The 25,869-nt window shown below is 43.0% G+C and overlaps 1 protein-coding gene across 14 annotated transcripts in view; it reads right to left on the bottom strand.

Moving 5' to 3' along the window:
• CADPS2 (calcium dependent secretion activator 2) overlaps positions 1-25,869 on the bottom strand; it is a 385,311-nt gene that overhangs the window by 257,197 nt on the left and 102,245 nt on the right. For all 14 annotated transcript variants that reach the window (XM_077338372.1, XM_077338377.1, XM_077338370.1 and 11 more), the window contains exon 3: positions 13,499-13,831. In XM_077338372.1, the coding sequence (XP_077194487.1) occupies positions 13,499-13,831 (333 nt within the window). The remainder of the gene's footprint in view (positions 1-13,498; positions 13,832-25,869) is intronic.

Raw genomic sequence — 25,869 nt, 5'->3', positions numbered from 1 at the left:
AGTTTTGTAAGGTTAAAATATAATGAACGTTCCCTTAACTATTAATTCACTGATGTATGACTTAAAATTATCTCACAAGGATAAAAAAAGGAAGTGTTCGTTTGTTTGGGCCATCCTACAGAAATGTTTCCCTTCAGATGGTCTTTCATTTCAGAGGTGATGGAAAGTATAGACAAGTTCACCCATTTCTATTTGACATGGAAAAGTCATCAAGACAATTGACTGGATCAGATGATAAAAAGGTGTCCCATATTCCCCTGAATATCCACTAAAGGCTTTATGAATTTCTCAACATTTCTCTCCCTGTCCCTAACAGCACTAGGAAAATATTATTTCTCCCATGGCTTCAAAATGTCCAGAATTACAATTACTACATAGCTATCACATATTAAAAAGCAAGTCTTTCATTCTAATCCATCCTTATGTTGTTAAACTGACGTGTCAGTCTGCAACAATTACTGCTATCTAGAGTAGAAGCAACAGAACCACTCTAATGCCTAATTCTTGAGATTTCTACTGTGGGACTTAATTATGTTGTCCCAGCTTCTTGGTCACCCAACAGTGGTCACAGGTTAATATTCTGTGGCCCAGTAAACATGCATAAATAGAAAATTGGTCCCTCTAAAGCTAAATTGTCAAAACAGTACATTAGACTGCTCTGTTCCAAGCCCGAGAGTTTTGTAAATTTAATTAAACCAACCGTGGCAATGCAGCTAATACAGCTTAATCTTTTAAAATCCAAAATAATGGAAAGCAGGGTGGATAATCTTTGCTTTAAATGAATGAGGACAAACATCTGATGACACCAGCAAATTAGTTACGCCTGCAGCATACATTAATTAGCAGAAAAATCTTTGAGGGGAAAAAATCAGTCACAGAATTATCCTAGCAGGAATGTTTGTAGAATGCTTTGAAATTGGGGTTGCCAATTCTGGGTTGGGGAATTCCTAGAAATTTAGGGATTGAGCCTTGAGAGGGTGGGATTTGTGGAAGGAAGGGACTTCAGTGGGGTATAATGTCAGAGTTCACTTCCCAAATTTCTCCAAGAAAATTGATCACTGTAGCCTGAGGATCAGTTGTAATTCTGGGAGATCTATAGGCCCAACAAGCAGATTGGCAATCCTATCTGAAACATAAGCACACAAAAAATTAAGAGTACATTGTAATATCTCTGTACTATGGCTTCTGTCATGATGTAGTGGTCAGAATATCAGACTAGAATCTGGAGACCCAGTTTCAAATCCTCACTCTGTGACAAAACTTTGCTGGGTATCCCTGAGCTAATCTTTGACACTAATCTGCATAACAGGCTTGTTGTGAGGATACAATCGAGGAGTGAAGAACAAAAAGATCAAGTTTCAAACTTGCTATGACCACTTAGTAAAAAAAAAAAAAAAGCATTAGCAAAACTAGGGGTCTTCAACCTTTTGAGCCTGAGGGCACTTTTAGAATTCTAACATGGGATTTTGGGCCCAACCACAAAATGGCTGATACAGGAGTCAAAGCCACCAAGTCTTAGAGAGTAAAGTTATGCAGAACTCTTCAGCTTTTCAGGTATGCCTTTTAAAATTAGCATATTATTTCAAAAATATTTTCTTGCATACACACAGCTTACCTGCAGTCCCAAACTTAATATCATTATGTTGTAGTGGCAGTTACAGCTAAAGGTTTAAGCCATCTGAAATCTCCAATGGCCAGCCAGGACAAAACCCCCATCAGGCTCCACACATTAAAAAAAAAACACTTAGTGGATGCCAGGAAAGGTGTCAGCAAATGCCATATTGGGGACCCATGACCTGAATGACCTGCATCATTCAAGAACGAGGCACAGGAGCACTATTAGCAAAGAAAAAAAATAACATGGACAGGTTTTTGTATCTTAAATATTGTAAGCAATTCCAACAGTGCAATCATATGCAGAAGAAAACCCACAAATTAATGTGCTTAGACTGAAGAGGTGATGGTGCTACTACAGACTATATTTTTGATTCCTGAGCCTCATAAAAAGTATCCTGTCTGATATAAACTTGTAGAATGGGGAGAGGACTATTATAAGTCTATCTAACATTCAAGTAGGGATGCCAGCCTTCAGGTGAGACCTGGGGATCCCCCATAATTACAGCTTATTTCAAGTCTACAAAGATCAGTTCCCTTGGAGAAAACAGATGCTTTGGAGGGTGCTCTATGGCACTGCAACGCACTGAGGTCCCTGTTCTCCCCAGGTTCCATCCCCAAATCGCTCAAGAGTTTCCCAACCTGGATCTGACAATCCTATCCCCCTTCCCTCACTGGTGGCCACGGGGGATCTGGCATCCCTATGTTCCAGATTACTATATTCAGGGAGTTTTTAATGAGTGGAAACATCCCAAAATGCAAACTATCAGGAGTGCCTACTGTCTGAACTGGCACAGTCTATATTTCTACATAGCAGTCCAATCCAGAGTTTTGCCTTATTCTAAAAACTGCACAGAGCAGGTCTTCCTCATACTCCCAAGACAGCACAATGCAAACTGAGCACAGAACATCCTTGAAAAGCAACTGCAACTCAAAAATATTTTTCAGCTCCATACAGTTCCATAAATCAATATTAATCTGTACTAAATCAGTTGCATAATTAGTGTCTCTCACTCCCCCCATCCTTCCTACCCCCCGCTATGGAAAAGGAAGCACAGTTATACAAAATTGCCCCAGCTCAGTTAACTGCATCAGTCCATAGAGATGTCACGTGCCAAAACACTGTTCAAATGGATAATGAAAATAATGTTTTTAAACCACTGTTTTCTTCTTGGAAATTAAAATTACAAGTCAATTCACATGTAGGGAACAAGAAAAGAAAGAAAAAAGTCATTAAGGTTTTTTCAGTAATTGCTGTTTGGAGGCATTCCAAGTCCCCTCCTTTGGGGGCCACCCCCATGCATTCTCCTCCCTCCACTTCTTCTGCCTCTTCTCTCTCTCTTTGATTTGCAGGCAGAATAGTGCTAAGGAAAGGAAATTACCATCAAGGGCCATGGAGGCCGTTACCCCAAAGCCTCAGTAATGTCATGCTTTGCTGGAAAGCAGCATGAAGAAGAAAATTTGGATGAGAACGCCTCATGGCTACATTTTCCCTCCCACCTTCTGGCACAGCAAGCCTCTCATTTCAGAAGATAAATACAACCCACACACATCCTTAAAACTTAGTGTATTAGGAGTGCTTCTGCCACATCATTACTTAGCTCATTCTGCTGGTAATATAATTGTGCGCCTGAAAAAAAAACCCTCTTCATGCTACATTCATAATATCACATCATTTTATCAGTATAAATTAATCTAGACGAGTGGTTCCTAAACTTTTTCTGGCCCTTGGTTCCCATGCCACATCCCTAGTGCCCTCCTCCCCTCCAGGTATGAACACACACCTCTGTCCTGGTTTTAAGTCTATTGCAAATTCAAAGCACACTATATTGCCTATGCTTCTTTTTTTGTTTTTATGCAGTGGCCATATTTTAGTATGGAAAAAATATACAAGTTCTTTGTAAAAGACATTTGTAAAAGCCACTCTGGATCCTCATTGGGGAGACAGACAAGGAAAGAAAGTGAAAGGGAGAGAGAAGCAGTAAATGAAAAATCCAGTGGCAAGAACAAATAGGAGAAGGCTTTTCCAACCTACCTCAAATGAAGACTTTTGGGGATGGGCTGCCAACCCTGGAAATCTGGGGTGGAGCTGGGAAGACAAAGTCTGAGGAAGAAGAACTTAACAGGAATATGATCCCATCCAGCCCATCTTCAAGCTGTCATTTTCTTCAGGAAGTTAAGCAGGGTTGGCCCTGGTCAGCTCTGGGATGGGAGACCACTGAGGAAGGCCAGGGTCACTACTACCTAGAGGCAGCCAATGGCAAGCCACCTTGGAATGTTTCTTGCTAGGAAAATGCAGCCGTAGACTGCTGCCCCTCTACTACCCCAATCTTCTTCACCGCTTCCCTGGATCCTTCCAATGCCCCCAGGGGAGGCATGCCACCCACTTTGGCAACCCCTAATCGAGACTATCAACCATGTCTCAGTTCTATTGTCACAATCACAAACCAGAACTAGAACATGATCGGCTTTGACATTGGGAAGCAAATTTCTTCCAGGCCAGGGATTCTGGTTTGTTGAGGGGGGAGCATCATCTGGGCATAGAATTGGGATTACTGTGGGTGGGCAGGTAGTTGTGTATTTCCTGCATTCTGCAGGATGTTGGATTAGATGACTCTGAAGGTCCCTTACAACTCTATGATTCTATTATTCTCATAGATGTGCTTTTAAAGAAGAAAATTCCATCATGCCTGTTTAGTCAAAAGGCTGAGGAAGCTCATAAGGAGAAGGCTGGGCCACCAAGTAAGTGACTAAAGAGAAGCAGAGCCCTGAACCTATAAAATAAGTTATTTTGAGGTTGCAGAGTGCAGGGTCAAATTATGTGCAGGCTCACAGATGTCAAGTGGCCAAGGGTACCCAGTACTGGCCAACAGTACCTAAATTGTCCTGCCCCTGAAGGCCCCACCTTGCTGCTGCCTTACTACATCAGCTTGTAAAGGCATATGTGCCATGCTCTAGGTCAAGGTAAACTTCGTTTTGAATAATATTCCTGGTGCATCAGTAGCAAAGTGTAACTTGGTAAACTAGCTGGATCAGTCATGTTTGCATGCCAGGGAATAAAACACACCTAATCTGATAACCTGTCCACATGTTCATGTGGACAAATAGTATACACTCAGTGCTAATAAACAATTTTAGTATAACACTATATATGTTAAAGATTCTTATGTATTCTGAATCCAAATCTTGGCAACCCAAGAAAAATACCATTCAGAGGGGGGAAAATAATTTAACAATGCTGTAGGCTGAACAGATTTCTGGTGATATGCCAGTTTCAATCGATCTTCATCAACAGCATTAGCTAAAAAAACAGTGGAAGACATATACAGTACCTTAATACTGACAGCAATATTCAAAACACACAATACATCAGTACTGTTCACTAATATAAAGGATATGAACTCAGAATGGCAACAAGTTCAGTGTCGTTGAATCTCAGTCTTAAAGACCAAGACAAGGATGAAAACTATGTTCTAATACTACAGCTATCACAATATGTCTATCCATACATTCTATCAACTAACATTACTTATAGAGCAATCAGCCAGAGGTACCCCAAATTTTTCTTACAAAGTCCTTTAGAAGCTTGCTGCCACTCATTGCTTCCCTTCCTAGTTAAAGGGACGTGATTCAAAAACACTTAATGAACATTAAAGGACATACTCCAAAACCATTAAACCTCCATTAACCTCCAGGGAGGGCGGTATATAAATATAATAAACAAACAAACAAATAATGCATATTACAATAAACAGGTCACAAACAGGCATGTTACAACATGACTATGAGGTTTTCTTATTAGAAGAGCAATTCAAAAACACTTCATGACTTATTACAACCAAACTACAAAGAACTAGAGGGAAACATCCACTTAAATAAAAGCACCCAACTCCCATGAGATGTCCCATCCTTTAGGTGTTGACAACCTAAAAATAACATTCCTCTTGTATTAAGAATCTCCATCAGTACCAATGATCATATCAATGTTGTTGAAAGACCTTCAAAACCACGAAATAAAAACCATACTCCATATGTTGTTGATCTTGAAAGAGTTGAGCAATTGGTGTCTCACTATTCCCACTTCTTATTCTGGAACAATGTTAATAAAGCTTATTGCTCAAATAATGGCACCTAAGAGCTTGTTCTTTCTCTGATACTGTTCTCACAGGTATGGTTATTGTTTTCTTTAATTAATTCACCAGCCATTCCCTTTCCTCAGTTAACAGAGAGTGAAACATCTGGATATCTTTATTGGTCACTCATTTGTCTTTACTTGGGAAAGCCATTAGGATTCATCCTAAAGCAATCACTGGTGTCCTCCCTGATATGGGAGCAACTGGTAACTCAAGCAAATGCTTTTTACCAACAACAGAGCAAGTCCCTGGTCAACATTTCTGTACCATACTGTGATGAACTCATTAACTCCTTTGTTTTAGAGACTTGCTGCCTAGCCTTAGCCTCCAGACATGAAATAGGATATTTAATATTTAAACTCAGACTCTTGGCCATAACCATGTGTGTGTCATCGTTCTATGCAGACCACACACCCAGCATCATGCAGGTCATATCTGCTATCCCTTTTTTGGATTTATCCATATCAGAAGGAAGCTATTAATCTTTCTCTGACCCAAATCTTATGCCCTCTATCACATCATTTCAACTCTTTACTTTCCTTTTGTGTGTTTGTGTTAGTTTAAATCATGTGCAAGTGTGTAGGGCTTTAAATTTATATTTCAATACTCTTTTTATTTTATTTCAAACTAGAAATTAAGCCCGCTGTAGAGGAAATACAGCGAGCGCTAGAGAATGGGGAGGCAGACTGTAGGAAAAGAAGAGGAAATCAGGTATGGGAGGGAGAAAAATGGGCAAGGGGTGGTTGAAGGGATGGGTAGAAGGGAGAAAGAAAGGAAGTAAAGGAGAAAGACAAAAGCAAGTGAGGGAGAGACAGAGAGACAGGAAGGAGATGGAGAAATAGAGGAAGTCAGGAAGTAAGAAGGAAGAAAGGAAGGCAGGCAGAGAGGTAGATGAAAGGGGAGGGGACAGGGTGTGTGTGAAGGGTGGGGGGAATCACAAGGGGGGAGAATCGGGAGAGGTAGGTGGCGAGGGAAGAGGGGGGTAGAGAGGAGTGTGTGCCTGGGTGTGGGTGGTGGGGAAAGGGGTGGGAGAGCGTGGTGGGTGGGTGGCTGTGTGTGTCTGTGGGCACGGGGAAGCGACAGCGGGGCAATGGCACGGTGGGGCGGCCAGGGGGAGTTGGCTGGTTAGGCTGTGTGTGTGTCTGTGGGCGCGGGGAAGCCACAGCGGGGTGTTCACACGGGGGGCGGCCAGGGGGGGTTAGCTGGTGAGGCTGTGCGTGTGCGCATGTGTATGCATGCGTGTCTGTGGGCGTGGGGAAGCTGTGGTTGGGCAGGCGGCCAGGGGGGGTTGGCTAGTGAGGCTGCGTGTGTGTGTGTGTCTCCGGGCGTGGGGAAGCGGCGGCGACACGATGGGGGGCGGCCAGGGGGGTTGCGTGTGTGTGTGTGTGTGTCTGGGTGAGGGGAAGTGGCAGCGGCGTGATGGCCATCAGGAAGGGACCGCAGGGGGAAAGGAGCAGGGACACCCCCTTTTGCGAGGTCGAGGGGAAGCCAGCAGGAGTACTCACCATCGGGGAAGGCTGCTTCTCCTTATGTGTGGTGAGTCCCCAGCTGGGCAAGGCGAGGCTGGGCCAAGCAGCCAATGGGGAGCCGCGCAATTGGCCGCTTGTCCCTGGGCTCCTGATTGGGCCCTCTGAGTTTTTATCGCAGACAGAGTCCGCCCTTTCTCCTCCCACTTAGGGCTTAATCTTTTATTTATTCTGCTCCACAGGAGCGGTTAAAGATTCGGCCTTTGCCTGAGTTTTCTGAGAGGGTTACTCCCCCCATATACATAGGTGGAGATCTTACTAGTTACCTACCTGTCACTAAATCTTCAGAATTTGACAATTTCAGGAGAATTTAGATGGTGGAATCCGCGAGTTCTGGAAATTCTATTTTGAATAATATTATGGTCACTAGTAATCAAGCCCGCTGTACCTGGAATACAGCGGGTGCTAGCAGGGCCACGTGTGGCCCCCGAGTCGGCAGGCCACAATTGCCGGCGTGGCAGTGGCCTGACGCGTCAGAGGTGCTTTGCACCTCTCAATGCGTCAGGCTGCCGGCAAGGGAGCAACTGCGAGCCGCGCACTCCCTTGGCGGCGGGGTGGCAATCGGAGAGCCCAATCGGAGAGCTTTGCGCCTGCCGACTGGGCCCTCCCATTGTCAGTCCGGAGGAAGGGGCCAATCCGCACCCTTCCTCATCCCGGACAGAGCCCGCCCTTACTCCTCCCACCAAGGCCTTATCGCATTATTTAGTCCTCCCACCAAGGCCTTATCGCATTATTTAGTGTTAAGATTTTGGAACTTTGAGGACTGGGAATGGGCACCACCACAAAGCGGCTGGCAAGCAAATTATAGCCAATTGCAAAATATTGGGAAGCCACAAGCCAAACCAGTGTCTAAATGGATGCTCCCTACAGGCTCAAAGGTCAGGCCTACAGGGTTCTTCTGAAGTACCTCCAATGCAAGAGGGATGGAGGAAATCCGGGACTAACTCTTTGTTTTGAGGAAGAAATATTTTGTTGAAGAACTAAGTGGGTACCAGCAACAGGACAGCAACGTGAAGAAGCACACTGAATTCTTAATAAGCATTTAGCCAGCATTAAGTAATCTGTAGATTGTTTTTTTTAGGTCAAGCAAATCTATTCAGCCATCCCAAGCCCACTGCAAAACCAAGCAAAGCTTATTTGATCAGATATGTGCATAGCTGTCATATGGAATTATCTTAAATCTAAGCAATACCTACATGGTAAGTAGTCTGCCTTTGGTATTCCACAAAGATACAGAGACCTCCTCACCACAAAGGCTTTCAATGACGTAGAAATAGGAGGCTTCCATGTGTGGAAGTTGATTGGGACAAAACTGCTAGCCCCACAGGGGTCACAGGTAGCAATTTAAAAAGCATCCAATGCAGCCACACTAGCTTGCACTCTCTATAGTGCTTCCACTCCAGGGTTTTTTGTTGCGATACGGATTTCATACTTGGCTTAATCAACAGCCTGCATTCAGCTCCTGACTTTCATCTAAAATAAAGCATCTTGGAATGCTTTTTAAACAAGGACAAATGCCATTTGAAATGTAACTGGTATGGGAACGCCAATGAATACCAGGTGGCGTGAACAATTTTATTATGAAAGTCACCTTCAGTAGTAAATAAAAGAACACATTGAACTGAATGTTGAGTGGGATAATTACTCAGAAACTGGGATTCTAATGGAATAGTCCTTTCAGACAAACAAAACATTTTGTTCTTGTTTGTATCAACTCACAACCTTGAACATGAAAAATTGAGGGAGACAAGGAGATGTTTTAAAACCAGAAGTTCATGGCCTGTTTCCTGCTTCTACCCCTGCATCAGGTGATGGATACATCAAATGCCTTCATTGTGAGAAAGCAATGAAGAAGCCACCACTTTTGCCAGCTCATAAGAGGGCTAGGTGCTCTCTGCTACATCTTCAGTGTCAAGGCTGGGCAGTTGAAAAGCAGGGAACCAGATCAGTTTCCTGTGGCCTTCCTCAAATACAAATACAACAGCCAGTGTGGATTATATATAACAGTATGAAATACATTACAAAGCTTTGTTTAAAATAAGGAAATGAAGAGGTTTTGTGGTTCAAAGTATGCTGATATAGAGTGTGCTCACACATATGTTCTCCTTATGTTCTTACCTTTTACTCTGTTTCCTAACTATTCATTTGCAGGACATCAAATTGGGGGAGCATTAAGATGCGCCTCTTCCCACCAGAAGTATGGATTCCCACAGAATTCTGCCACCTCATTCTACTCCATCTGTAGGCTACGCTTTGAAGGCTTGGGCAGAAAATGGTTCTCAGAAAGTCAGTGTGGAGTAGCAGTGAGACTGCTGGGAGGGAGGAGTGGTGATGGCCTGATTTGAGAGCAGGGCTGACAGCAACAGGCTTTTGCTGGCTCTTACTATCTCAGAGACTAATCTGTCTCACAGCGGTCTTGGAGGACAAAAAGATGGAGGAGAGATGTTCTAAGCCACTTTATATCTTTACTGGGTAGAAAAGTACAGCATAAATACCTAGTAACCTGACATTGCTTGCAGCAACACATTCATGAAGAATTTCCCATACTTTTTATGCTTCAAATCAAAGACATTACGTTCTTTCCCCTAAGTTAAAAAACAAAAAACGAAGTAGGAAAGCAGGACAATGCACTAGTTGCACACAACATAGGAAAAGACTATGAAACCCATTTTAAAAGGCACAGTATGTCCCACTTTCTGCTCTTATTCATGAAGAAGTTAGTTTTTATACCCCATTTTAACTGCCTGAAGGAGTCTCAAAGCAGCTTACAATTGCCTTCCCTTCTCTCCCCACAACAGATACCCTGTGAGGTGGTTGAGGATGAGAGAGCTCTGATAGGACTGCTCTGTGAGAACAGCTCTAGCAGTACTTTGACTAGCCCAAGGTCACCCAGAGGGCTCCATGTGGAGGAATGAGGAATCAAACCAGGCTCACCAGATTAGAAGCCACTGCTCTTAGCCACTACACCATGCTGGCTCTCTATAACACATTTACTTCTGACTAAGGCGCAAAACCTTTCACAAAGTTTTGCAGCCAGATCAAGCAGGGCTTTACCAGTTTTCCTTGTCCAGACTATACACAGTCTTAAGAAGGATGCTAATACAACTGCGACATCCTAAAAAATCAGTATGGGTTGTGCAACCTTATCCACTGCCTTTGTGATGATTTCCCTGGTTTTTTAGTCCTCTGAAAAGAATTGTACAATATTGCACAGTCTGTTTGGATTTCCCTATTATATTTTTAAATATAAATGGACTCCGGGGAATGGTAGAGGACAGGACGGCCTGGAGGATCATTGTCCAAGGGGTCGCGATGGGTCGGACATGACTTTGCACCTAACAACAACATTATATTTTTAAGACCCCAAATCAACGGTCCTTGCTTTTTCAACAATGTAAAAGGGGATTAAAGTCTTTCATTAAGTATGGCAATTAATCTAGACTGTGCAAATAGTGAGGAAGGCAAGAAAAACTGTCCAGAGAAAGGGGTCTATAGCAGCACAAAGCAGACTGACTTTCCATTAACACATAGAGCCACCATGCTGGCTGTGACTGAGCAGAAAGGCAGTATATTTATTTATTATTTAATTAATATAGACTCAGCCTTTCTCCACAATGGGGGCCCAAATCATTCTCAGTTCCATCCACAACAACCCTGTGAGTTAGAGAGTATGACCAGCCCAAGGCCATTCAGTGAACCTCAATGGCACAAGTGAGGATTTGAACCTGGGTCTTCCAGATATTAGTCCACACTCTTAACCACTACACCACACTGCGTCTCATATAAATAAACTAAACTAATAAAACTGCTAGTGCCAAGTGCTCCATTAATACCCATTAAGATGGAATTTCCACCAATATTTTTACATGTATATGGAGATAACACAAATCTTTGGGGGAAAAAAACTATTCTCCATACAGATAGTCTGCACTTAACTGTACTCCCTGGCCTCATTTTCACACTTTCTCTGGAAAAGCAATTACCCATCCTTATTTATAGGATCGTTCATGCAGGGGGGGGGGGGGGGAGAAGCAATTATTTTGAAGCTGGAAAAAGGAACTATATATAAATCAGCTACAGAAGATTCAAAACACACACTCCATTCATCATTACCCTAACCAAATCAGCTCTGTCTTTTGACACGTATTTCAAATATCTGGACATAGAAGACAGACTACCAGGTGTACCTTCTTGACTTTACAACCCACCTACTTCCTGCAGCATATTTTCATGGCTAGGTTTAACTGACAATATTCTTGGTTAATATAGGCCCAACTTTTCTTCTCCATGACTTCAGTCATTTGTTTCCCTTGCACTGAAGCAAAAGTTGGGCCTCCATTACCAAGAACTCTATTGGCAAGAGCCGTGTTAGTGAATCAAATGAGCTGTTATCCGTGCTGCGTGTATGTCCTTGTGCTTTATATGCTTCCACAATGCATGCTTGGATGCATCTGCTAATGGCTGTTTTAGACATTTTGCGACCCAGGTTTGAAGGAGACAGTGATGTAAAAAGACTGTCTATGGGATCCCTGATATAACTACCCCCGTCTTTTGACACTAACCCTGTGGAAGGAACAGCTACCACAGGGGCATCGACAGCTGGCGCAATACTTCCTCTGCATACTCATGAAGACCGTTTATGCACTGGGAACTTCACTGCCCCAGCTCTCATACAGGAGCACAAATCAGGGTCGGATGAGGTGTACCAGGCCAAATGCTCACACGTGCAGGGAGAGTTGGAGCAACCTGCCACGACTAAAACTCCAACCTGCAGCGTGGCATGAAACCTCCACTGCATAAATGGTCAAAGAGTGTAAAGCCGTTTCACAAAAGATGGAAATGGTTTATTTATTAGTGACTTTTCCCACTCAGCTCTCATTCTTTTTTCAAAGAAAAATGACATGGGATATAATTCAGGGGCACTCTCAGTTACAGGACAAAATTCTTTGGCCCCTCATTCTTTTACCTGTTCCTCTTCTGTTTTAAATTTCAACAAAAATGTATACATTTTTGCAATAACATGTTCATCATTTGTACATAATTCAATTTCAAATACAGTCTTAATTTCTTCAAAACCATACAATTTTATCTGCTTTAAATCTTTCTAATAATTGTGCATAATAAATATCTAACCTTAAAAAGAATTTTTTATATTATGATGTATTGCTGATATATGGCTCTGGATAAACTGGGTAAGATGTATACAAATACTTCAAATAAGTGGTGTAAATGCAAACAACATGATGGTCATTTTACCATATGTTCTAGACTTGTAATCAAGTGGAATGTATTTGGATACATTCATTAATGAAGATTACTTAAAAGACTAATTTACCAATGAGACCAGAAAATTTTCTTTTGAGACTGATAGATACAGCTTGAAAATAGGCATGGAAATTTATTTCTATAGATGACAAGAGCAGTGAGACTGTTATCTGCTCAAAATTGGAAACACTTGAGAATACCCACAATAAAGGATTGACTGCCTGAAGATGCTGGAATTTGCAGAGATGGCTAAACTTCTTTGATTAGAAAAAAGGCAACTTCATTCCACACAACAACTGAAAACCCCTTATTGACTTTTTGCCTGGAAAAGAAAAATAATTTGATGATTTTTGGTTTTGAGCCTTAGGTATAAAGAATTTTTTTAGATTTGATTTGATGATAATAGAGTTTCATATTTAAAAATTCCTGTTATAATTTTGTAACTATTTTAGAATCTAGTTAAAATCTTATAAATTAGGGTTAATTACTGTTATCTCTCTTTCCCCCTTTTTATCAGTTTTCTTTTTCTGAACTTTTATTTTTAAAAAACATTTTCAATTAAAAAAAGAAGTATTTCCCTAGTTCCATAATTCCAGTTGCCTTCTCACCAGTAATGAGGATCTCTGCTCTTAGGACACAGATCATCTGCCCCTGTGGCAGCATGAACAATAATGTAATTTTATCCCGGCATAAATTTTGTTACTTCTAGTACATGAAAGCTTACTGTTGGAAAAAAATCTTTAATATGCCACAACATTCATCTTATTATATTATTAAGAGACACTTGCAAATTCTGCTGCCAGACACCTAGTTCACAAGAGAAGCAAAAAAGTTTCTGGCTCAGATGGATTGCAGTCAGGAAGTACAATATACAGACAAGGTTTGATCAACAGGGCAGTCTAACAAGGAGCAAGGAAGGGACACTCCAGGCATGTGAGAGAACAGGAAGGAGATCCTTACTTGGCAAGCATTGTAGATCAACTGGTGCTCCAGTTTCTTGATGCCAAGAATCTGCTGAAACATTTCATAAAGCTGTTCTTTGCTCAAAATAAGTTCCGATACAGCACTTAAAGCCATCCGGTTGGAATGTTTGTACAAATCCTCTTCGCCCCTGTAAATGGCATCATATTTAGCTATCCAAGAACTGAGTACAGTCTCCTTACTTAATCCATCAATTTCAGGCAAGCTTCGGACCCGTTTTTCTATGTTCTTCTTAAACACATCTCTAAAGTCATTGGCAGAACATCCTCCACTGTGGACCATTCTGGCAACTCGATCACTTTTGAGAAAAACCTTTAAAGAAAATGAAATATGGAATTAGAAACAAGCACACAAAAAATAGAGTTTGTGGAAGTTACCATTACTATATGATGGAGCAAATCCATTGGATGTATTCAAGCATTTACAAAGTTATTGAACAGAACTTATGCTAAACAAAGACACCTCATTCAGCACCATCACCATCATCATCATCATCTTTTTTTAATAGCCCACCCTTCCTGGTTGGCTTAGTGTAGGTAACAATATACTAAACATACAAATAATATAATTACATAATTAAAAACAATATACCATATATAGTTTGACTACATTTTTTAAAAACAGTTATTTAAAAAACCTACCCGGGATGGTTGGTTATGTCAGGCAATACAGAGTAGACAGTTCTTAGGAAATGAGGCCAGTGTTTACTCAATGTTAAATACCTGGGGCCATTCTGCACTACAACCAATGTTGTTAAATGTTTGCAGTATGCAGAAATGCTATATTTAACAGTGGAATTTCGTCATACCACACACCTTCAATTCTAGCGGAATATTGAAGTCCCAGTGGTGGTCTATTCATTCCCCACAGGTTTCCGGTCTCGCCGGAATCACAACAAAGGAGGCAATATTTTTCCACACTTCTTCCCGCCCCTGGCTATCAATCAAACAGAACAGCCAATGAACTGTTGTGTTCGTGCTCCCAAAAATCCCCTTTCTCTTTACAAACTGTTTTTTAAAAAAACCCAAAACACCAGTAGCAACAAATATTTGTTCATTCAATGTCTCAGAAAGACCTTTTTCGCTGGCGCTTAATCGTTTACACGTTCTTCAAGTAAAAAGAAAAAATCCCCCCCCCCCGATGGGTACAATTTCTGGCCGAAATTACGGCCAGTGTCGAACAGGGGGCTGTATTGTGCTCAGAAACTTTAAAGACAATTGCAGAGGGGGGCTTTGTTTTACTGTTAAGCACTTCAGTGGAGGGACTTTAGCCCAAGAAGGCTCACTTATTCGTTGCTTTCGCCAGTTTAAGGGGGAAAAAATGGTGATCGTGTCTCCAGAAGCTCGGGAGGGACATTCTTTCTACCGCTATTTTGAGAATGCACATGTCTTTCGCTGATGTGTTGCGGCTTGTGCTCAGAAGTGTAGTAGATTTTTCGGGGGGAATCCACTTTTCTGGATTTCCTTCTAAGCGCTATAAAATTCCGATTGTTCCTGGAGTTTGGCAGGAGTTTTACGGTTTGTTTACAATGTCATGCGGAACGTTAAATTAATAGCGTTTACAAAAGGTAAGACTTTGACTACATTTAAGTTGCGCGGAATGGCACCTGGTCTCACCCATAAGCCTGGCAGAACAGCTCTGTCTTGTAGCCCTTCTGGAACTGTTTCAGGTTCACTTGTTTCAGGTTCATTAACATGTTTCAGGTTCATTACTTCAACTGTTAAAGAGCCAATGCTGTGATATAAGTTGCTGTAGCAAAAACAGCTTTACTGAAAGTGAATGATACTACAATCTCCTTAGTCTGCATACTCAGAGGTTAATCCAATTGGGTCTACAGTGTATTTAAGATCACAGTTTTAGTCACTTTAAGGGGCTCATCTCTAGAAATGAGAACAGGCATAAGAAACAAAACTAAATTCCAGCTCTCGGTGTAATTCTCTTTGATACATATGCACTCCTTTGAAGTCCAGAGAAGTCCAACTATCTGTGCATGGAGAATGGCACATGACAACCTTAGTCAATGGACTGCAATATCAAATAATTATGTACTCATGTAAAGTAATAATCAGTCAAAAAATCTTGGAACATTTTGATAACATTTCACATTAGGAATTTCATTCAGGTCTTCGCAAATGTGAAAAATAAGGAGGTATTTTTCTTTAAAATATTATTCAGTGGAGGCAGTTGGGTAATGCCAACATGAAAAGATACCTGATAATGTGGGGATTGGCTCTGGCTGATAATATACTGTTCCTGCCTTCCCAATCTCAGAGACTATCAGTATTCACAATTCTGTTATTACCAATCCTGATACTATGAAAATTATGAATTATGTCAAGGATACAGGAGTAAGGTAAAGGTAAAGGTATCCCCTGTGCAAGTACCGAGTCATGTCTGACCCTTGGGGTGACGCCCTCTAGCGTTTTCATGGCAGACTCAATACGGGGTAGTTTGCCAGTGCCTTCCCCAGTCATTACCGTTTACCCCCCAGCAAGCTGGGTACTCATTTTACCAACCTCGGAAGGATGGAAGGCTGAGTCAACCTTGAGCCGGCTGCTGGGACTGAACTCCCAGCCTCATGGGCAAAGCTTTCAGGCGGCTGCCTTACCACTCTGCGCCACAAGAGGCTCTTACAGGAGTAGGTAGGGTGATTAATTTAACGGTCCATTAATAGGAAGCCCTTTGAAGTTTAAAAGGCCAAAGTGCTGCCAATGAGATGGGGGCTAATTGTCCTTCCTCCCTGCTCTTGCTCCCTTGAAGGGGAGGGGGGGGTTATGCTTTGAATTCTATGAATAAGCTAGGAGGGACACAATAGTTTTCATTAAATAGTTGGAGTACTTTGATTATTCCAGAAAGTCATGATGAAAACATTAGAACAATACTTTGGATATTCCATAAAAACTATTATCGTACACCTCTTGGCTTTACCATATGGAATTAAAACAATAATTTTGTAAGTGCACATCCCTATGCTTTGTGGCTTCTCAGATGTTTAATTTAGCCTTTCTCAACTTTTTTACCATTGAGACACCCCTGAAACATTCTTCAGGCATCAAGAAACCGCAGAAGTGGTGCGATCATGTATAATATGGTAGGGAAGCATAGCTGTGTACACACCCACCTGGGGCCTCTTTCATGTCTGTAGGACCAGCCTAGGTGATGGCACCAATTTCCCAGCAAAGAAAGATTGACTTCTAGAAGCATGCTTGCCAGAGTAATAACACCACATAATTGCACTTGGAACATGGTAGTCTGCATCCTTCAGTCTGCATTACTTAGGGGCTTTACGCACCGGGATCTTTGTTGCAAATTGGTCACTGAATGAAAAATCGCCATTTAAAATAGTGGAATTCGTCGTTATGCATACCTGCCTTTGTAGTGGAATCCAGTTGCGTTTTGTAGCGTTTCCCACAGCTTCCGGTCTCGGCAGAAATCGCTAGAAAGGAAGCGCTATTGCCAAGCTCGTCCCGCCCCTGGCCGTCAAGCAGCCAATGGGCAGCCGTCAGCATGCTCCCAAACAGCCCCTTTCCCTTTAAGAAAGGTTTAAAAAAAAAAAAACAGACCCATTGTAACGAATCTGTGTAGATTCGTTGCAACGGAGAGACCCATCCAGCTGCCTAATGTGAGCTGTCGTTTGATCGTGTGATCGTTGCCACGCTGCCTCGAGTGAAAAAAAAAAAATCTCCCCCCCCCTCTCACGGGCCCGATTTTCGGCTGAATGAATGTGTAAAAATTAATGGGAAAATACATCAGCAAACGGGCTTTTCTGTGGTTTGTGCTTAGTGACTAAAGGTGAAGGACTGAAGCCAGGGAAGCCTCTAGACAGAAAGAGGCTCGCTGGTGCGTTTATCCCCGCTCGCTCGGAGAAAAAAAAATGGCGATCGCTTCGCCGGAAGTTTGGAGGACAGGCTCAGGAGGAGGGACTTTGAAGAAACCGCAACAATGTTAACGTACAGGTCTTTTTCGCTAGTGTTGCAGATTGGTTGCAAGAGTGTAGCGCTTTCCGGAGGGTGAATCCACTTTTTGGGATTCCCCTGAAAGCGCTACAAGGAAGCGCTTTTTGCAGATTGGTTTCAGGTGTGTGGCAGATTGTCTACGACATCGTGCGTTATGGCAAATCAATAGCGTTTCCAATTGGCAACCATTGTGCAATTTTGAAGGCGTGCAAAAAGCCCCTTAATCTTGTGAAAGAGAAAGCAAAGGTGAACTGGGCAGATCCTGGTGAGCCACTACTCTGGAGTGCCAGCTGTGCCACTCACCCCCATAGCACAACTCATGAGGAGCAGCATGGAGGTAGGTGCTCAGCTTTGCCCTGACAACCCATACACTTTTCAGTCAGTGAGAAGCAATAAGGTAGCACCTTCCTCCATGAGCTAGCTGTTTGGCCCTCCATCAGATCAGGGATACATGATGACAGTTGGAGAGCATGGCCTTCTTCCTGGGCCATTTTGCTCCAGGTAGGAATGGTATTTTTATTTGCTAAGTAAAGCCTTCCTGGCCAGACCTAAAGCACACACACACACACACACACACACACAAACCCCTTAGAAACACAGAGCTGGAAGGGAACTCACAGGCATCTAGTCCAACTCCCCGCCCAATGCAAGAAACTACCTTTCCCTTCCCCCAGTGACCCATGCTCTATTCCCAGAAGAAGGCAAAAAAGTTCCAAGATCCCTAGGCCAATTTGGCCCGGAGAAAAATTATATCCTGACTCCAAAGGCAGTCAGCATTACTCTGGGCATGTAAGAAAGGACGACGGCCAAGCACTGGCTCAATCCTTTCTGCCCTTATTCTCATAATTTGCCTGAATTCACAGAAGAGTACACTCCAGCTGCCCTGCCAAAGTAGAATGCAATGCCTATGTTGTTCTTTTGGCATGCAGATATGCTAAGCAGCAGTGAAGGGGATAAGAACTTCTTACCAGACATGCTATAAAGTCATGTCCCACTGAGGAGAAGGGATGGACTGGGGTGACCACAGGCCAATAGCCAGGCTCAACCACACAGATGTGGATTGCTGGGGATGTCCTAAAGATGCCACAGACGTACGTTTCAAATTTTAGTGGCTCACTGTTAGTTCTACAACAACCTTGACATTTGAATTGCTGGACCCAATGTAAATAACTGGTCAGATGACCTTATCCAAGATATCTGACAGTACCTACCAGAATTCTATTTTTACAAAAAGGAAGTGATCACCCAGCAATTGTACAGCTGTGTTCTTCCTACTAATCAGCTCAAGAGGGAAGTCATCACAGAAAGCTTAGTGCCTTCAAGATCTCAAGTTTTTTTATTTTGATCCTTCAGCTGCTGCCACACTAGGGATACTAGATTTGCCCACTTAATGTAGATGGGGCAGACGCAAAAAAAGTGAGAATCTGCAATTCGGGAGGACTAACCAACAACAGCCCTTGCGTTAAATAAAGAGGAGCAAGAGAGAATGCATCTGCTCCAGTAATTTGTATCCACTGGGAGATTGCTATTGGAAATCTCTTTGACAGGGAAGTCTTCCTTATACCACCATCTTGGTTCCAAGCAACATCATCTTTGGCAAGCTTAGAACCTCAAGACAAGCCAAAACAGATGATGCCACATCCCCAAATCTGTTTCCACACTAGCTGATATTGTTCAGATTTGCATTTTTAAAGGGTCACTATTTTTCATCCATTTCAACAATAAAATTTGCTTATTCAGGCGCAGTCTCAAAGTGATCCCTCACTTGCCACGGAGCAAAGGAATACCCTGAAAACCGAATTTCATATTTTCAAGCGGGGTCTAATTTGGGGCTGCCCAATGTGGAAATGTATGCAATCAGCTTTTTCCCCGCACCTGCCATTTTGAGTCATTTCTTCGTCGTCATCATTCCTCCCCCGTCCCTTCCTCCGCTTCTCTCCATTCTGAAAAATCTGCTTTTTAAAAGCAGGCGTGTTCGTGTTTCTAAGTCTTAAAAAAGTTTCTAAGTCTTAAAAAAGAGCAGTCTTGCACTCTTAAAATAGCAGGGTGTGTTTTTTAAATTCATTCAGGAAGCTTTGGGGGGAGGTGATCAAGGGTACAGAATGGTGAGATTAAGCGGCACAACAAAAACAAAGGTGCAAGCAGGCACCATTGTCAAAACATTTTTTTAAGGGGAAGGGAGCAAACCATGATGGGAGGCTGCCTCCTTCAGACTCAGTGCAGAAAGCATGTAGGGAATTTCAGCCTGAGAAATAGAGGAAGGCCCAAATGTGGAAAGGCTAGAGTCACCTTGCAGCATCCAAAGGAAATCCAAAGCAAGGCTTTAAAAAGGTATGTATCCTAATGTGGAAACAGTTGAAATCTATCACAGGGACACAGAGCTTAGTGTTTTTCAACTTTTTAAAACAATGTGGTGGCTAGTCCTGCTCAGAACTGCAAGTGAGGGACTCCTGGCTCCTCACCAAATCATTTTCAGGAGTCTCCACTCTTGAAAATGGCAGGAGGAGTGAGACAGGAGCCCCTTATTCCCCCACACCAACGTCTCCAGCAAGATGGGCATTTTGAAAAAAATTAAAAATTCTGAAATGTCCCTGTGGAAGACTCGGGGATGCAGTATTATGTAGTTTGGTCCTAAGTGAATTTGGCTCTTTCCTTCATCACATACAGAGCAGCAGTAACACCACATAAGGAAGTGCCCATCTACAAAGAAAAGATGCACACGCTGGTCTATAGTGCATATTCTGAGGGTACACTTGCCGTCACAAGTAAAGGTCGGTGTGAGAACTACTGCCCTGAATTTATTTCAGTATTATTTACTGAGACAGAAATTAGATTTGCAAGTCTGTCATCTTCTTTTAAGAAACTAATTCTCACTCTTGGGTTAGTAATATACTGTGGCTCATTGATGTGTCTGATGCAGCACCATGTTTTCCCTTAAGCAACTGACAAAACCAACACCATTGCAAAATTAAGCCCAAAGTACAGTCAAGTTAATTTGCACATAGTCCTAGTTCACATTTAACATTTGATCTTAAGAAATATACAGAGGGTACATTTCAAATGATTGGTTGTTCTGCTTGAGGTGAAAGGCTGATAGAGGCTGCAGCCCTCTTTGTTGTTTCACAGTTACTATGAAGGAGAGATGAAACACTGGACTCTTGGTTCCAGTACCAAGGCCATTCAACAGAAGAACTCATTACAATTTCACTCCTTGCTGGGGAAAATGTTTATACTGCTGGAAAAATAGTTGTTATTTTATCAAATATAGTCATTGAGACTAGATACTGAATGCTGAGAGAACTCTGTTAATCAAACACAGAGAAATGCAACAATGTCCTTATGACTGAAAGGATTGTACAAATAAAACCTTAGAGTACAAATCTACTGGGACACAGCATGCCCAATATATTTCTAGTACTATTTCCCTAGCAACTCTCTTTTTACCTATGCTTGTTGCGGTCCCTCTTTGTTTGACAGTGCAAGCGTAACTATATCAAAAGAGAATTTTACAGCAACTGGAATTTGATATAAGTGAATACAGTGCACATATTACTTTGAAGAGACACTAATGCTCCAATATACATTAGATGGGTGGAACAAATTCATAAACTTCTAAGGCTCATGGCCCAAAAGCTCTGAATTTTTACTCACATAGTGCTGCTGCTCTGGATCCAACAAGCTTTTCCACTAGCACTAAAGGGATGACAGATCCCTTCAGGCTCCTGAAAAACTTTCCTTGGGAACACAAGACAAATGTGGGTAAAGATGACACAAGGATGGGGGCTGCAGAAAGGACAAGGATCAGGCAGTAGCCGCCTTCTTCCTCAGTGGGTGCCAGCTGATTGAAGTTCAGTAACTAGCAGAACTGTGTGAAAAAACACTCACTGCATTTCCATTAGTTTTGGGATGATCTGCCTCAACTTTAGGGCAGCATTTGCAAAACTATTTATTTGCATTGCCCCCTCTCTCCCAGTTGGTCTTCCTGTCCTCTGAGAGACTGTTTTATAGTGAAGCCTGAGTGGTTACGTAGCACTAGGAAGTCGCCAGCTCTCTGTGTGGTTCCTTGATTTGCTAAGGCTCACTCTACTGCACTTGCTTTAACAATATGCGGCCTGTACATGTTGGGTGCCGTGAATTGCTTTTTGAACAGCCATTGAGTCATAATTCTAAAATTATGTAAATTATAAGTAACATTGAAATGTGATGCTGAATCAATGGAGGAAGGAATAAATAACTAGCAGGGTCACCAAAACAATGACAGAGAGGGTACCAAATACAAGTGCTGAAAAGGTTTGCCTTTTGGTATGGGAACAAGCTTGTAATTCACTTCCCAGTACTTTGTTGGTAAAAATGGAATTTAAAAAGTAATCATTATGCGTATCTGAAGAACAGACAAAATGGAATTACAAGCATACTATTATGCAATCATCTACACCAGTGGTCCCCAACCTTTTTATCACCGGGGACCACTCAACGCGGGGACGTTTCATTATCGTGTATCGTGGATGAAGTAAAGGGCCGGGGGGGGGGGGGAGAAGGCATCCTCCGTGGCCCACCTCCAGTTAGTCCACGGACCACTTGTGGTCCGCAGCCCACAGGTTGGGGATCGCTGATCTACACAGTTTTGCTTGGATTTGTTGAAATCACTTTCCAGTTGTTGTTTATTCATCTTTACATGCTTCTTTTATACAGCTTATACTATTTAAAACACACTAATAATGCCTGACATTTGTTAATTTCTATTGTATGCATCACTGGCATATAGTTATCATTTTCAGCCAGTCAATACAAGATTCTTCTTCTTCACTTGCAGGTTACACTCTGTTATCCCCTTTCCTTAAAGGAGAGAGAGAGAGAGAGAGAGAGCTCTCTTCACCAAAACAATGACAACAGAAAAAGACTGAAATTGATCAATTTCTCACCATTAGGGTGATTGGGGAAAATGCTTCTACCATCAACATTATTTTTGGCTTGAAAAATGGGAAAGTGAGAATATTCAACATAGCCCAATTTGTTCAAAGGACATTATCAGAACTTTGAGAATGATAGTTTAAAATAATGAAAGTGGAGATAGTGAAAGAAACTTGTGAGGCAGGGAAAATTCCATGCACCTCTGCTAGTTTCTACTTCCTCCTCATGTTTATTTTTTTTACAACTACCTCTCTCATCCAAGTATTGCTTGCATCTTCCTGTCTTTATCATGGCCTTCACTCCCATCTTCCTCACCACTTTCCCAAATTGTTTAATTGTAGCTTCTACTTTAATCCACTTTCCCTTGCTCACCTACCGCAGCTGCTGCCTCTTGCCTCTCTTGCTCCGTCTCTTAGTTTGTTATACCTGCCTACAGCATTCTTTGTGGGATTCCTAGGCAACTCTCAAAACTGCAGCAGATACTTTTTTTTTCTGGTACACTTAAGCTTCTGGGATTTTTTAAAAACCCTGTTCCCTTTCTGTTGTGAGATTATAAACCTAAGGGTTCTGCCATATCTCTTGGCAAATCCCCTCTGCTTGTACATGGATACATTTGCAGATTTTAAGATCTGCATTCTAAAGCAATGTTCAGAATTAGATATGTGAAGAATCCAGGTAACAATTACAGGGTGCTTTTTTCCTTTCTAAAAAAGATGACTTGACCCAAAATTCAATTGCACCTGGGCCCCTTCCAACCTCTGTCCCAGCCCTAGGGACACTAGGGTGGAGGCAAATCCGCCTCTGACACTGAAGCTATGCAACACTAAGTCAATAAACAAAATGTCTACCCTGCAAACTTACTTTGCAGAACATAGAGTGGAACTGGCATGCGTGATGGGGACCTGGGTCAGGGAGGGTGAAATAGTTGCCCTTAAAGAACTAGCCCCTGCTGGATTTTCTGTCCTCCGTCAGTCTCAGATCGCATGGTGGGAGGAGGGATGGCAATCCTAATCTGAGAGGATTTCTCCTTCAGGGCTTTTCCCATGCCATCAATCCCAGGTATTGAATGTGTAGGCCTTGGGTGAGGATCAATCGAGAGCATGGCCATCTGGCTGGTGTACCATGTGCCCAATGCGCCTCCAGATGCCCTTCCAGCCCTACTTGAAGTGGTTGCGGACTGGATGCTACAGTTCTCTAGACTATTAGTTCTGAGGGACTAACATCCATACTGAGCTGCCATCCCCTAGGAGTGGGCTGGACCTGGTGTCAGCCATGGCAACACTAGGGCTCTCAGAATTTGTTGTTGGCCCCACCAATCAAGAAGGCCACACCCTGGATCTTATTTTTGGCAGAGGGTTGAACATTGATCTGGTCATGGCAAATGCCATGCCATGGTCAGACTACTATGCCCTGAAGGCTCAGCTAAAGTTACAACCTCAACTTGGTGTAGAGCGAAGCGCCTCCCAACCCGCCCTACCCTCCACGAGGGCAAACCTTCACCCCACGGCGGCCATTCCTCTGCTGGCCGCCGAGAGGGAAGGTGGCGGGGGGGGCTTCAAGCCTTCCCAGGGCCCGGGGAGTGCGATCACAATCCCCGGGCCCTGGGAAATCTTTCTCCTGGGGGGGGGGGGGCTTAAAGCCTTCCCAGGAGCCGGAGAGTGCGATCGCTGGCTCACAGAGCTGGCACTCGTACTACCCGGGCCTTGGGAATGCTTTCTCCCGGGGAGGGGGCTTAAAGCCTTCCCAGGGCCTGGGGAGTGTGAGCCGGCGATCACACTCCCCGGGCCCTGGGAACGCTTTCTCCCAGGGAGGGGGGAGCTTGAAGCCTTCCCAGGGACCGGGGAGTGTTCCTCCCTTCCTTCCTACCTCCTTCGTTCCTTCATTAGTCTTTTTCTCTAACTCTTCCTTCATCTCCTTCTCTCTTCCTGCCTTTCTTGCTTTCTATTGTTCTCTCTGGCTCTATTTCTCCCTTCTTTCTACCCCTCCACCCACCCACCTTCCTAGCATCCGCTGTATTTTATCTATAGTGGGCTTATTATCTAGTAAAGGAATAAAACAATAAACCTGCAAAACCCCTGACGCATTAAAAGATGGCTATTCATTGGAGTTAACTCCCCATCTCTCCTCCCCTGTCCAGCAGCAGTCAGGAGCTCTTTCATAGAATCATAGAGTTGGAAGGGGCCATACAGGCCATCTAGTCCAACCCCCTGCTCAACGCAGGAATAGCCCTAAGCATCCTAAAGCATCCAAGAAAAGTGTGTATCCAACCTTTGCTTGAAGACTTCCAGTGAGGGGGGGGGGCACCACCTCCTTAGGCAGCCTATTCCACTGCTGAACTACTCTGACTGTGAAAAACTTTTTCCTGATATCTAGCCTATATCATTGTACTTGAAGTTTAAACCCATTACTGCGTGTCCTCTCCTCTGCAGCCAGCAGAAACAGCATCCTGCCCTCCTCCAAGTGACAACCTTTCAAATACTTAAAGAGGGCTATCATGTCCCCTCTCAACCTCCTTTTCTCCAGGCTGAACATTCCCAAGTCCCTCAACCTATCTTCATAGGGCTTGGTCCCTTGGTCCCAGATCATCTTCGTCGCTCTCCTCTGTACCCTTTCAATTTTATCGACGTCCTTCTTGAAGTGAGGCCTCCAAAACTGCACACAGTACTCCAGGTATGGTCTGACCAGTGCCGTATACAATGGGACTATGACATCTTGTGATTTTGATGTGATGCCCCTGTTGATACAGCCCAAAATGGCATTTGCCTTTTTTACCGCTGCATCACACTGCCTGCTCATGTTTAGTTTACAATCCACAAGTACCCCAAGGTCTCGTTCACACACAGTGCTACCTAGAAGCGTATCCCCCATCCAGTAGGCATGCTTTTCATTTTTCTGACCCAGATGCAGAACTTTACACTTATCTTTATTAAATTGCATCTTGTTCTCATTTGCCCATTTTTCCATTGTGTTCAGACCTCGTTGAACTCTGTCTCTATCTTCCGGAGTATTTGCCAGTCCTCTCAATTTGGTGTCATCTGCAAACTTGATGAGTAGTCCCTCCACCCCCTCATCTAGATCATTAATAAATATGTTAAAAAGTACTGGGCCAAACACCGAGCCCTGAGGTACCCCGCTACTCACCTCTTTCCAGTCTGATGAAACACCATTGACAACAACTCTTTGAGTGCGGTTCTCTAACCAATTCCCTATCCACCTAACTATCTGAAAATCCAGATTGAAGTCCTTCAACTTATCCATCAGAACATCATGGGGAACCTTGTCAAAAGCTTTACTAAAATCCAAGTAAATCCAAGTAAATGACTCGCTCTTTCCTTTGGAGCGAGGGTCCTGATCTTACTAATTCTAGGGGATCCCCTGGGAGTAATTCCGGGACTTCAGCCTAGCCTCAACCATATGCTTGGTGGAGCAGGCCCTGCGGAAAGCTGAAAACTCAGGCAGGGCCTTTAGCTCTTCCAGGAGCTT

The sequence above is a fragment of the Paroedura picta genome, chromosome 5, assembly GCF_049243985.1.
Source record: "Paroedura picta isolate Pp20150507F chromosome 5, Ppicta_v3.0, whole genome shotgun sequence".
Classification (NCBI taxonomy): Eukaryota; Metazoa; Chordata; class Lepidosauria; order Squamata; family Gekkonidae; genus Paroedura; species Paroedura picta.
This window is presented reverse-complemented; position numbering and strand designations above follow the sequence as displayed.